This window comes from Dipodomys merriami, unplaced genomic scaffold (assembly GCF_024711535.1).
Source record: "Dipodomys merriami isolate MVZ:Mamm:240054 unplaced genomic scaffold, mDipMer1.0.p SCAF_15, whole genome shotgun sequence".
Lineage (NCBI taxonomy): Eukaryota > Metazoa > Chordata > Mammalia > Rodentia > Heteromyidae > Dipodomys > Dipodomys merriami.
The window spans coordinates 19,718,739-19,734,012 of NW_027202826.1; the positions used below are offsets into that span (position 1 = coordinate 19,718,739).

General features: G+C 36.5%; 1 protein-coding gene across 3 annotated transcripts in view; it reads left to right on the top strand.

The window, feature by feature from the left end:
* Bank1 (B cell scaffold protein with ankyrin repeats 1) overlaps positions 1 to 15,274 on the top strand; it is a 171,159-nt gene that overhangs the window by 40,192 nt on the left and 115,693 nt on the right. For all 3 annotated transcript variants that reach the window (XM_070022344.1, XM_070022345.1, XM_070022346.1), the window contains exons 4-5: positions 5,126 to 5,264; positions 12,112 to 12,251. In XM_070022344.1, coding sequence (XP_069878445.1) covers positions 5,126 to 5,264; positions 12,112 to 12,251 — 279 coding nt within the window. The remainder of the gene's footprint in view (positions 1 to 5,125; positions 5,265 to 12,111; positions 12,252 to 15,274) is intronic.

Genomic DNA, 15,274 nt, shown 5'->3' on the forward strand with positions numbered 1-15,274 from the left:
CATTTTGTTTTCTCCCTTCCCCTCCCCCAATTAGAGAAGTGTATCTTTGTTTTAAAATCAATTTTACCCACAGTTGGTGGGGCAGATGTTCTTCAAATGTTTCCTATGGCAGGCACACTTCTTGGCAGTATTATAAATTTGCTCTCTGGAATTTCCCCAATTTCTAGCCCCATCACAGATTTGGAAATGGCTTCTGTATTTCCTCTGCAATAGTACATGCTTAAGAACAATTAAGAGCTTACTCTTAATTGTTCTTAAGCATGTACTTCCCCTTTCTCCTCCTTCTCCTCCTCCTATTTTCTTCCTCTTCCTCTTCCTCCTTCCCCTTCTTTTTTTTCTTCCTTCTTTTTCTCCCCTTCTTTCTCTTCTCCTCCTTTTCCCCCTCCTTCTTTTCCTTCTTCTCTTCCTCCTGTTCTCCTCCTTCTCCTTCTCCTACTCCTCCTTACTGTATTTGGAGATAGATACCACTACAGAGTCCTGGCTGGCCCTGGACTCACAATCTCCTTCATTCAACCTCTACAGTACTGGCATTCCAAGCAAGCATTACCACGTGTATTTACAAATACATCAATGTATTTATTTGTTTGTTTACTTGCTTTAAGTGTCCAGGGCCTCTGCATGCTAGGGAAGAATGCTACCTTATCACATCTAAGAATGAGCTTATTTCTTTATCTTGGGTTGTATGTGTAGACAGATGTTTATTATCCACTGCAATCTCAGCTTTTTCTTCCCCCAAAGTCTTTGGCATCCTTTAATATAGTCAACTTATTTATTTTTATGTTTAATTCAGTCTTCCATTGTGGCTATATTAATGATAAGACTGAAATATTTAAAAAAAATAATGCAATCACCTGTTGAGTTCTTAAACAAATTTAGTGTAAGCATCAGGCCTTTGAGGTGGTTTTACTAGAATGGGTATATACTAATTTTGTTAAATTCCTTTTTGTAGTTGAACCTATGACCATGGCATTTCCCCTAGTTAAGGCCTTAATTTCATCAGTCATGTCACAGACCATTATTGTATAATCAACAAATTTAGAGTGTCTTGTGAATACTTAAAAGGATGTGCCTCTTAAGGACCATAAGAATTTCAGGAATTATCTTCTTACCTTCCAATCTCTGCATTCAGTTTAAAATAATGTACACAAGTTATCAGCACTACTTGATTTCTTCTAACCTCAAACCATCAGGTATCTAACCTGAATTTAAAGCCTGAACCTGTGATTTCATTGAAATTACAGTAAATACAGTAAAAGGTATATAGTAATACCTATAATGTAATGTGCTGTCTATTTGGAATGAGGATGATGGAGGCCAAGACTTCCCTCCCTCCTCTAATAAGGTAGTTCTCAAAGTAGTTGGGCACGATTAGAGACAAGGACAATTTTTTATATATTTTTCTTGTAAAGATACTATACAGAGGGGTTACAGTTTCATGAGTAAGGTAATGAGTACATTTCCTATTGAGCATTGTTACCCCCTCCTTTGTTTTTCCCCTACCATCTCTTCCCTCCCCACCTCCCCAACTCTCCCCTCCCCTCTGCCCACCGAAGTTGTAAAGTTTGTTTTCAGCATAGTGTCTTGTACATCTCATCGTTACAATGGTATTTTGATAGTTAAGGGCAATTTTTTTAAAAGAGCCATAGCGACTGTTTTCATACCTCCAGAAGTTCGGATATAAACAGTCCATTGTATCCTGAGCAAAGCTTTCCAAGTGATTCTAAAATTATGAATTGGCAGCCAAATTTGTAACCAAAATGATAGCCAAACTCTTGCTTTGCTGTCATGGGATAGACCAAAATAAACTATTGGAACCTGGCTTGCTAAGTCCAATGCACCCATGCTTGTGAATCCAGTGCCTGTTAAAGTAGTCATGAATATATGAAAAAATGAACTTGGTCATAAGTAAACTAAGTCATAAGTAAAGTCATAAGTAAACTAACGCCATCCACTGGATCCAAATCCCCTACCACTTCTGTTCTCATTAGGCCTTAAGACAGCAATCCTGACAGAACTGACATTTCCCACTTTGCATATTATATTACACCAAACTTTAGCCTTTTTGTTTAAATCTCCAGGTCCATGACCAATGTGATATATTTCTGTGTTTGGAAATGATAATAATTGTAACTCATTCTTTCTGAATTTTTAGACCCAAATATGAGACACAGAGAAGTCAAAAAGACTGTGGGAAATAAAATATAGCTTCACAGCTAATATAAAATGGAATGCATGACTATTTGAATGGCCTAATACTTTTGCCTTGAGTTAAATTTAGCCTAATAATTAAAAACAAGTCTTCCCTCATAGGGCTGGGGGCTTCCTGCAGGGAAGAGATATAGGATATATAGACACAGTATCTCTTACGTGAATAATCCATACAAGGTGTCACCATAGAAGAAGAAAATATCAGCATCTTCAGGATATTAAAAAAAATCTATTTGGGAAGGCAAGGCACAGATAAGTAGAACCAACAAAGTAAAGGGAATTAGTAACAGTTTGATGAAGGCTCTTAATTTGAAGTTACATAGAACCGGGGAACCTGAGTTGGACTTGGATGAAGAGCCTAAACATGGACAGGTAGGGAGAGAGAAAAAGAACTTAATAAAATAACAACATTGGTCTGGGAAGGTGTCTTAGTGGTAGAGTGCTTGCCTAGCATGCATGAAGCCCTGGGCTTGACTTCTCAGTACCGCATACACAGAAAGAGCCTGAAGTGGTGCTGTGGCTCAAGTTGTGAGTGCTAGCCTTGAGCAAAAGAAGTTCAGGAGCAGTGCCCAGCCCAGAGTTCAAGCCCTATGACTGGCAACAACAAAACAAATAATCGAATAGCAACATTATGTAAAAACAGAACCATCTACCTACTTGGCAGTGCAAAATAATAATCAAGTCTTACTGTTCAAATAGTTTAGCAAGTTTAGACAGGGACAGGGCAGAACTTTCTAAACACGAGTCCTGTGTGACTATGTAGGTCATAGGCCATAAAGCCAGCCCTGTGTATAAGTGGAAACTTAGAAATGTGTCATTTGAGGTGGCCAGTGGGCTTGTCTTTTGTCTAGAACTTTTCTCTGGAAATGGTTGAAAGGTGGAGTCCTGTCCTCTATTAAGGAGGGAATCTGCTGCATAAAAAGTAGCCCATGTTTAACACTCATGAATAAAAATGAGCTGGTTGTGAATAAAACATGTGGAAAGAACACCTGTGCTTACCGACTTTGGAGAGAGCTAAGTCAAAGTTAAATAATAAATGAGGTAAGCGTGGAAAAGAACTCTAAAGAACTTTGAAGGGGAGATTCGGAAGGAATCTAGTCCAAAGAGAAGTGGGAAGTCATACTATGGCAGCTAGCTATTCAAAATGAGATGGCAGAGAAACTACAAAGCTCAGAAGATCTGGGCTAGAAAGGAGGTCCTGAGAAAAGGAAGCTGCAGGTACAAGGCATAGACAGCCTAAAGTTCTCACCTTCCAAAACTATGTGTGGCCAGGGGCCCATTCTATTATTATAGAATGCAAGCATTTACTTTGAAATAGGATGTTTGGTGTGTGTTTGACAAATATTGAGGGTTTAGAACATTGGTAGATTTGTGTGTCAGCTAAAAAGTTGTGGTAACTTTGATTTATTATTTGTAGAAACACTTGGGTACAAACCATTAAGATTTGAGTTTTATTGGGGTGTGATTTGTGTGTAAAGAGATAACATTTAAAAAGGAGAATTTCAAACAATGACTTTGATGCACTTGATTTTATGAGAGCATATAAATCAGGTTCCTGTTTATTTAGTGTGAGCCTAAAACTTAGCATGACTGGAAGACACCTTTGAGAGGTAATCTCTCTCAGATCAAAGGTAATTGTAAAAATGTCTTTTCCCCCCTAAAAAAACTTGAATAGCATGATGTAAAGAATAGTGTAGATCTGAAGCTAGGTAGTTGTAAGCACTCTGTCAGATTGTAATTCTAAATGTTAATTACCCTACTGCTAAAAAAATAAAAGTAACAACTTCCTCCATTTTGGTTTGGGGCATTCGAGTGTATGTTGGAGTGTGTTGGGTGTGTGTGGGTGTGGGTGTGGGTGGGGGAGTGGGTGTGTTTTTCAGTGCAGATTAAAGGAAATGTATTTATAGAAAAAGTTCTTACCATAATTCCTATAAAACTGACACTGGATAAACACTTATTCTTTCTTTTCTGTATATTATTCTAATCTTCTTATCTCTCCTGTTTTCTTTTCTGTTAGTTACCTTTTTGTCCCTGCCCAAATGAGGTCTTCAGTTGTTCTTTTACTTTGTGTACATAGATTTGACTTTTTCAACTGAATTAAATCTTGAAACTTTTAGAATTATAACGTTTAGTCAGTTTAAAAACCTTTGCAAGGACTCATATATAAATGATGAGAGAATGCCTATTACATAAAATATAAAACTATTTGACATTTCAAAATTTTATTATATTTGAAATATGCGAGATCTTAACCTCATTAAGTCTTCTCAAAGAAACCAAACACAAAGAAATTAAAGTCTATGAAAGTGAAAGCTACGATTTGAGGAAACGTAATGGTTTAATTCTGGTGTTCTGATGATCTGGGAAAAAAATGTTCATTCTAGGATAACGAGGCCCATACAGGAAAAGGAAGAGGAGGAACTACTTTCTCTCTGCTTTTTCACTTGTAAAACGTGGTTTTGGAGAAGAAAAAAAAACATTTGATAGACACTAGATTAACGTTTAAAATTTAGCGAAAATCATATTTAAATATTCCATTTCTGATTATGGTTGGAATACAAATAATATTTAACAACAGGGTATCAACTTAATCATTAGGAGGTGGAAAGAGTTCTTTGACTGAGCTTTGTTTTTTTTTTTTTTTTTTTTTTTTTTTTTTTTTTTTTTTTTTTTGGGTCCGGTTGTGGGGCCTGAACTCTGGGCCTGGGCGCTGTCCCTCAGCTCTTCAGCTCAAGGCTAGCGCTCTACCACTTGAGCCACAGTTCCACTTCCGGCTTTTTTCTTTTTGCTTATGTGGTGCTGAGGAATCGAACCCAGGGCCTCGAGCATGCAAGGCAAGCGCTCTACCACTGAGCCACCTTCCCAGCCCTGAGCTTTGTTTTTTCAATGCTTCATGGGTTGCATTTTTACCTTACAGAATCCTGGTGAGATATTCATTCTGCTGAGAGACGAAGTAATTGGTGAAACTCTGGAGATTGAATTTATATCAAATTATAAGCGCATTATAAAACAGCCAACACGTTGGAATAAGAAAGTTTGGAGTATGAAAGCTTTGGGTAAGGATTTTTATGCGTTAATAAGTGTAAAACATCATTCGGGCAGGTTCCTTTCATTAACTTTATGATAAATGGTTTCACTTCCTAACAGAAACTAATATTGTTCTGCAGGTGTTTCCTGTGTGAATTTTCACACGCTCAACTTTGTTATTATTAATCCAGATTTTCAAAAGTGTAAATTATACAAAACTAACTTGTTTTAGTTATAGAAAACTAGTCTGAATACTCTGTAGTGAAATGGCAGTGAGTAGCATCATGAGTTTGAAAATGTCTGTAGCGAGTACTTTACTACACATTAGCCATCAAATACGGAATTAAATTTATTTCCTTTATTTTAACATTAGGATCTGCAAGTTTAAACTAGAATTTCAGTTAAAGACCTTTCTGTTATCCTTCCCTTTTCCCCCCTCAAGCCTTCTGAAAGAAATAACTCTTTCATTATTCTAATCATAGTGCCATTTCTACATATGATTTTTCTGTAAGTTCCTTATTTCATTTGTGAAGCTCATCATTTAACTATCAATTTCTTACAATGTGACCAATTGTATTAGATGCTAAATTCCAGTACATGTGCTACAATAATAGTACAAAAAAAATTCAAGGTATCAAATTCTAAAACTGATTATAATAAAATTTAGGATTACTTGTTTTCTTATAGTATCCTTTTATAATCAAAGAATGATATTACCTTACAAAACCTCATAAATTTGAGGTTCATAAAATGTTTTGAAGTAAAAAGACATTCAATCAATCTTTCTTTGAATTTGAAAATGTAAAATATACGAGTATTCAGAATTGGAGAACATATTAAAGATAGCCTGAGTTCTCATTTATTTTTTAAGGTATTATAAATGCCCTGTCAAAAGAGCCTTTACAGACCTTTGTTTGTGTTACACAGAGCACATGTTCTCTCTAGCAATTTCCTTGTATAGCTTAGGCTACAGTTGGATTATAAAAAGAGAAGGCATGCTATTCAAAGACATAAAAACATTGCAGACACTGCTTTCTGTCATGGACAAGCATATGCAGAAATGGGATGGGAGAAATCACTTTCTCTTTTCCCTTCTCCCTCGCCTGTAGTTTCCCTTCTCATGTCACATTCTTAAAATGATTTAATGAATAATAATTTCCCACTAGTTCCAGCTAGTTTAAACTAAAGTTAGTTAGAATAAATCACTACAGAAAAACCAATATTGCAAATTAAGAATTACTTAAAAGTAATATTTCTCAAGTAACGGATAAAGATGTCAAATAAAATTATTCACATTACTTAAAATATTTAGTTCAGCGTTCCTAATGGGTAGTACAAAGAATAAAACATGTCAATGTTCTTGGTACCACAAAGTTTCTAGAAGAAAGTTGCAAACACTACTAGACAAAGGTTTCTTGAGTAAGATCCCCCAAACACAGAAGGGCAAAAACTTAGTGGGATTATAGTAAGCTATAAAGGTATTGCGCAGCAAAGAGAAATGGTCAACAGAGTGAATAGACACCCTACAAAAGAGAGAAACTATCTGCAAACTATGCATCCCATAGGAAATTAATCCAGAAGATGTGTGATCCAAAAAACTCAACAACAGAAAAAAAAAGCCACAAGTGGATTGCATGTATGATATTCCTGGGATGGAAGTGTTAAGAAGCCCCCAGAGTTTCTGGAAGATTTCCTTTTAGGAATCACAGAAGGTTCACACAGTGGAAATGGGAAAAAAGTCTCTGGGGCCTCTGTCTGGATCAGCAATGGTAATCCAGACGGAATACTCTCAGTATATTCCCCATAGGAAAGATCTGGGAAAAATCCTTAGGACAGTTTCATTCCAGGGGGAAGGGCCTCCTCTCCCTTTGCCTTCCTGACCCACTTAGGGTGGGCAGGGGGGTGGGATAGGTGCATCAATACCTCAGCAGCAATTCTTGTGGCATCACAGCCAAGAGATACTAAACACTGAGATAGAATTCCACATCTTCAGATTGCCTCCCATCTTCACGTCTCATGGTGACCTCGTGGTTACACTGGTGTAGCCTTATTTTCTTAGAGTAATAGTAGATTGTAGCTAAAATATCTGCAAAGCCTGGGTGTGATAACATTACAAGCTTAAGTGCATCAGAAATGGAAAGGAATCTCGGTAGATTGGACATAGGTAAGAAAAGAACTACTGGATTTGAAGATAGGCCAATAAAAATCTCCCAAACCCAGATGCAAAAAGAATATGCATTTCTTTGTATGAAAAGGACAGGACACTTGTAAAATGTGGGACAATTTCAAAAAGCATAACAGCATGTGATTGGAATACAGGAAGGATGAAAATACAAAGTCCAAGAAATATCCAAATATTAATGATAGACATTAAAACACAGATTCATTTTTGCTATAGCTCATAGCAAGATAAACAGTTAAAAATAATTTCTGTATACTGTATTCAAAATATAGCAAACTAAAATCAAAGAGAAAAACTTATAAGGCAAAGAAAACAGACATTACCTGATGACTTGAATTATCTTTTTTATTTTTATACTTTTTTATTGTAAAAAATACTGTACAGAGGGGTTAGAGTTACATGAGCAAGGTAATGAGCATATTTCTTATCAAGCATTGTTGCCTCCTCCTTTGTTTTTTCCCTAACATCCCTTCGCTCCCATCTCTACAACTATACCCCCCCCACCTAAATTGTAAAGTTCAACATAGTGTCTTGGACATCTCATTGTTACAATGGGTCAACCTGTATCCCTATTTAAGCATTTTATTTTTTCCCCTCACCTCCCCAAATTAGAGAAGTGTATATACAAGATGCAGGGCACCGACATCAAATACAGTGAAAACAGGGGTTATCCTGTGGGGGAGGAACATACAAAGAAACAAAAGAATCACATGGTACGTTATAAATACGTTAGAAACAATAGCAAGAAGGGAAAAAAAACCACTTGTGTCCCTATCTTGGGGCTCATTTTGCTTAACATCATCTTATCTGGTCATACGTACATAGCTTTTGACCTTTTTATATTGAAGGAATTGACTCATTATGTTTGATTTTTCCATAAAAAATTACACCAATGCTAGATATTTCAAACTGGAAACAAAGCATGAAAAATATTCAAGTACAATCAGGCTGACCAGACTAGAGAGGAAACCCTAAAATGCTTTCTTTCTAGGTGCCCTCTCTCTCTTCTGCCTTACTTCTGTGTCTTCACCTGAGATTTCCACTTAAGAAAATACTGTTTAGTTTTATCATATCCTCTTTCTCTCAGCTCATGAACTTTATACACTGTATTTATTTCATTTTCTAGGAGGCATACCTCCTAATGACATCCAAAGGCTTGTCTCTAGCCAGGACCTGAGGCTAAGGAAATTTCAAGCTATTCTACTTCCCTTTATTACTAAGCCAATAAAAACATATATGAAGTCTTCAACGAGAAATATTAATTTCTAGCTGGAAGGGAGTAATTCCTCTGATACTTTCAGCACAGCCAGAGAACAAACAACACAGCAGGGAAGCAGCCAATTAAAAGTTAAAAGAAATTCATAATGAATCAACAAAACACAGAACTTTATTAATTAAGAAATTACACTCTGGTTTAATGTAAGTTTAACTTCAAACTCCATGAAAAAAAACATGAAATATACTTTGGGATATGCCAAATTTTATGATGAACCTGTTTAGGATAGCAGCAACCATGGAAAAATAGATTTCTGATATCAATTTATGATTCTACGTATCATTTTTAGGCATGACTACAAGTTTGAACCTATATACATTTAATTGTAAACAGAATCATGTTGCTGGGTAGGGTGGCACATGCCTGTAATCCCAGACACGGGGAGGCTGACAGAAGGATGGAGAGTTTGGTGATTTTGTCACCAAAAACAACAGCAACCAAAACAGAAAAGGAGACTCATGTTCTCAGACTGCAAACACACATAGCAAAGAAATCTATTAACTGACTGAATTTGTGAAATATCTTCTTTCGTGAAATTAGTGAAATGTTTTTACTTGTCATAAATATTTTTAGATGATATTTTCCACCAATTACTTCTGTCTGTACCTCATCTGCAAGAACAGAACAGTTATATTATGGGGAAAGGAGAAAGGACATAAATAGCACAAGTTAGAAAGAAAGGACATAGTTATCATCTTGAGATACCATCTTTCCCATTTGAGATTTGAAATTTAAGCAGGATTTCTTTGTCATTGCTTTTCTTTTAATTTTGCTATATTTATTTTCGACTTTAATTGGATTTTACTTTTACTGAAAAGCTATGACTTACAGTCATGGTGATCCCATGTAAAAGTAGAATTACATTCCAGAAGTTCAAGGACATCCCAACCCAATGGCTCCTTCGACGTCCTCTTTTATTAGTGAGAAAAGTAATTAAGCTTTGCTTTTCTTAAACCCCTCAGCAAATATGAAAATACACAAAGCAAATGCTTCAAAGGACATTTCTTTGGGAGAATTTCTCTAAAAACATCAGTATTTGTAGATTCTTTGGTAAAGATTCAGTTCAATTAGTGACTCAATATTTGAGAAATTAATTGGTTCATTTTTGTACTAGATCCTAAAGAAATTAGAATAGTTTAAATATTTTATGCCAAAATTGCCAAGCCAATCTTTTCACCATATGTCTCTTATGATTCATGGCTTGACTCTTTCAGAAGGTTAACTCCCTATGATAAAACTGCTAATATTTTTTATAAGAAACAACATAACTATTTTTCCTTCAAACTCGCTTTTGGACTTACCACAATAAAATAAAAAGTTTATTTTAAAAATCATATTTTCCAGGCACCAGTGGCTTACACCTGTAGTCCAAGCTACTCAGGTGGCTGAGAACTGAGGATCATGATTCAAAGGCAGACCAGGGAGAAACCTGTGAGACTGTTATCTCCAGTTAACCAAAAAAAAAAAAAGGCAGAAGTAGAGGTGTGTCTCAAGTGGTATAGCCCAATCCTTGAGCAACAATATCTAAAGGACAGAACTCAGCCCTAAGTTCAAGTCCCAGTAGAAGCATGGGTGCACGCCACCCTCCCCCATTCCCTCCCACCTTTCTGAAGTCAATTATATGGCTCCAGAGAATCCAGGCCCTGAGTTCCACGTGAATACAGCTTTAGCTCATGACGTAGCGTTCACAACTTTGAGGTTTCATTTATGTCTCTCTTTCATTCTCCATTGGACAATACTCTTTTGGGTGGATAAGTATTTTACTTTTCCACATACTTCTTTTTTATAATACGAGTTAGAAGTTAAGGATATGGAAGAATGCCAGGTATTGGTGGTTCATGCCAGTAATCTTAGCCACTCAGAATACTGAGGCATGGAGGATTGTGGTTCAAAGCCAGTGAGCATAGAAAAGTCAGTGAGACTCCATCTCCAATTACTCCTGAAAGGCTGGCTGGAAGCCTGGCTTAAGTGGTTGAGTGCAAGTCAGGTAAATGTGAACCCGGGGAACAAGCCCTGACACTGGGGAAAATATTATTAATTAAGATTAATTTAGGAGGTGGTTATTTTAGCTCCTTGGTCTAGTTAAACGAGATGGATTTTGTTTGTAAATTTCCGTGAACAAAGTTATTAGCAGTCCAGTCACTTTTTCATGAGATAAAGCAATACTAAAGCTGAAGCTTTAGTTGGATTTACTCCATATCCAGATGTTTGAGTAACAGTTTTACAGAAAAAAAAAAAAAGTGGATCTTTGTGACAGAGTATTTTTCCGTTCTTGAGTCTCCAAGATACTTCTTCAAACTGTGGCTTGATTTTATGGACTCTAGCTTGGTACTTGAGCCACACTGTTTATTTTTGTTTGTTTCAGATGGAGTATAACATTTTTTCGTCTTCCTGGGTAGGCCTGGGACACTGATATACCTATGTTCACTTTAAAAGTGCTAGTATTACAGGAGTGTACCACCAGAAAAGTGAAAACTTTAAGTTTTGTCCTACAGATCAACATTTTGTTTCCTTTTGTTGTACCATTACATAAATGTTTTATTGAAATGAGTGTATGTTGTTATTCTTTGATAAAAAGCCCCAATTTTTATATAGCTTTGAACTCTGTTGGTATGTGATAGCAGAATTCACAATACAGTTTTCACTTTGAACAATTTGCTTACAGAAAGGTTTGAGATAAATATATGTAGTATATATGTTTTTTGTTTCGTCTTGTTTTGGCCAGTATCTAGGCTAGAACTCAAGGCCTTATGCTAGCTTGCTTATTCAATAATGGTCGATGATCTACCACTTGAGCCACATCTCCAGTTCCAGCATTTTTATCCATTAATTGGCAATGAGTGTCTCTTAGACTCTTCTGTCAGGGGTAGCTTTGAACAGACATCTTTGGATCTTAGCCTCCTGAGTAGCTAACATTTCAGATATGACTCACAGGTACTTGGCTTACAGCATTCTTAAGATTTAGAGCATTGAACTCTACTTTCCCTCAGCTTTCTATTCTAACCAATTGAATACAAGTTTGAGGATTTCAGTCAGCTCTAGTTTTTCAAACTATTTATTTCATAGGATTGAAACAAATACCCAACTTTCAATATATAGCTGCACTTTTCTAAACTCTAGATCATGTAAAGATTATTATAGACCACTAGAGAAAAAGATATTTTAATGCAGAAGGATTTCATACTTTACTTCTATTATACTTTTAACATGATTTTTATTTTTTAACTTTATAAATTACATTCAAATTTTTATAGTCTATTTTGTAGTTTCTAACTTATTAAGATCACCCAAATCCAAAACATTTGAAATGCTATGAATTATTAAATAGGTTATGAATTCTTAAAAGATTTCTTTGTATTCTCTAAAGTTCTATGTGCATTCTATACTCAGCTTCCCACTCCTGTTTGTGTTTTATAAGATTTTCCAGCTGGCTCAGTCATTGTCAAAGTCTATTGTGACGGGAACATAAAGGCCACAACAGAAATTAAATACTATACAACAGCAAAGACTAAGGAATGCCCATTGTCCATGGCCAGTTTAGGGGACAGTTCGTGCCAGGTAAGTTGATCTTTCTGTAAAGTTAACTATAATATAAGCTAAAGAGCTCTGGCTAGATAAGTGAATTTCTGCTAATTGAATAAGGACAAATTACTAGTAATCAATAGGGAAGGAAAAAGCCAACATCTAAGCAAGCAAACTGATTTGCCTAGATAAAGTCACCGCTGATGATATCAGCAGGAAACAGCTTGTCTGTCACAACATGGCTGTCAGGATGGGTTCATTTTAAAGCTATTACAGAGTCCTCACAGAGGAGGGAGGAATCAGCAAGACCTGTTGCAAATGAATTTCATCTTAACATAGATATGTATACCACAGAACAACAACAACAAAAATCAGGTCATCTTTCTGATGCTTTGAGGTTCAGAAGTCAGGCACACAAAATATGATCTAACAGAAGCATGTGGTATTTATCTAGCAATTGTTTCCGTGGGTATATTTCCAAGCTCAGCGTATGTTTATTTTTCCTTACTTCAATGATCAGTGCTGATATTGTGAGCAGTATGTTTTAGGAATTCTAGAAAGACTGAAATTTCATGAGAGATATGCAAAGGGGCCAGCCAAGTTCTATTTGCTCCTCTCATGTGACCAAGTCTTGCTCCTTAACAGTGGCTTTGTGAAGCATTTCTGATCTGGAAGAGCCTGTTTGGTACTTTTTCATGAAAATGTCCTGATTTTAGCAAGTACTTGTTACATCTTGGAGAATTATAAGCTATTATCTTCACTTCTGAATTCTGTTTTATTGCTATTGACCCAGTGTTGAGGGGAAAATAACTTGCTTAAAATGGAATTTATGTATTCCATCAACTTCATAAAGTAGCATAATTTTTTTCTTTGATTCTGAGCCAGTACTGGAACTTGAACTCAAGGCTTTACTTCGCTCCCTCACTGAAAGCTGCAACCATAGCACTTGAGCCACTCCTCCATGGTTTTGACTCAATAATTATAATTATAATTTTAATTGCTCAGTTAGAAAGATATTAGCAAGGAAGGAGGGAAGGAAGGAAGGAAAAAGAATGGAGTGAGGAAGGAAGGGAGAAAAGAAGGTAGGAGGAAGGAAAGGAAAAGACTGATTTTTCAGTTACCATAAAACGCTCCACAAGATTTGGAACAAATTTATGACAGGGAGATTAGTTTTTCATGAACCTAATATATTTAAACTAATTTGGAGTTGGAGGCTTGTTATTTATTTCATGTGATATTTTCTTTGCCTCCTGAGTAGCTAGGATTATAGCCATCAACGTTCCTGGACTATTGTGATACATTTTTACCTTAGGGTTGTCTTTTATGAACAATATATTTAAAGCAAAAAGAAAAACAAAGATGGGCTGGGAAGGTGGCTCAGTGGTAGAGCGCTTGCCTGGCATGCCTGAGGCCCTGTGTTCGATTCCTCAGCATCACATAAGCAAAAAGAAAAAAGCTGGAAGTGGTGCCATGGCTCAAGTGGTAGAGCGTTAGCCTTGAGCTGAAGAGCTGAAAGACAGCGCCCAGGCCCAGAGTTCAGGCCCCATGATCAAACCCCCCCCCAAAAAAAGAAAAACAAAGATGATGTATTAGAAATGGACAGTGAGTAAAATCCATTTGGTCAAACTGGAGAATTCTAAGGACAAAAGACAAATATCTACATTGTAAAAATGAACCAAATACAAAAAGGAATAGCCCAAATTACAGATTGCTTCATTTTCTTTTGACAGCTCTACCATGTCTTCTACTTTAAAATTCCATTAATAAATATATTGTGCTGTATCATTATAGTATTCAGTCAGTGCAGAAGTAAAATATTCCCCAAATAAATTTTTTGTGTTAAATTTTTCTCTTGTGGGAATCTTTATATATAATGAAACTCAAATTGAATGCATGAATCCTGGACAAAGCTTCAAAATGCAATAAAATGGAGGTCATAATTTCTTGTTCAGCTTTTGGTAGATGAAAATTGTCTGCATAGATTTCAGTTAACGGGCGTATTTTCATCATTTGAAATGAGAAGCGAGGAAGAGCTGGGCTGCATTCTAGAAGGGATTTTCGTCTTCCCACCCAGCTCTGGAGGCCTTGGAAGGCATTATGGCCAACCCACACTTGAGGGTTTTACCATCAGCATAGAGTTATTGGAAGCTTGAGGTCTGAGTAATGACAGGTAGAATTATGGAAAACCCAGCACCAAGCGGAGGAAAGGAGAAAAGTTAGAGATTAGATATAATGTATGTCATTTAAGATAGATCTACAAGTTTTACTGTTGTCATCATGGTCCTAGAAGTGTTAAGGGAAATCAAAACAAACAAACCCCAGCACAGCTATAAGACGAGACCAAGTCATCCATCACAGGCTGGGAAGAAGGGGAGAACCACATCAGTTCATTGCCTAGGTGAACTTGAATTATTCTACAAGCTATCGTCTAAATCTACTGACATCTGGAACCACCACAAGTTATCTGGCAGTTCTGGGGCTTGAACTCAGGTCGTGGACACCGTCCTGAGCTTTAGTTCTCTACCACTTGAGCCACAGCTCTACTTTGGAATGTTTTTCATAGTTAATTGGCGATGAGTCTCACAGATTTTCCTGCCCAGGCTGGTTTGTTGTTGTTGTTTTGAACCGTGATCCCCAGACCTCAGCCTCCTGTGTAGCTAGGATTACAGACATCAACCACTAGTGTCCAGCTTATCTGTAAACTTATTATACAGTGAAAAGCAGACATTGTCTTGATGAATGTTAGGGTTGCTTGATCTCATGGAGGTGTCCCAGTCCACACTATGATCTTCCTTGTGGACATCCATTTATTTTTCTGTTTATATTACATGATATTAGCATTTGCGTTTGACTTTACTCTTGCATTGTCAAAGTCCACTTCAGAACACAAAATACAAGAATAAATGTTTGTTCTATGACCTGCTCTGTCACTAAATGGAAACTTTGGATATTTTGCAACTGGTCTACCTTTATTCAATACTACTTATATTGCCATTTCATTTACCTTAATTCTGCGTGTTTGTAGAAACACATAGCTACAATACTTGAAGTTATGAGTG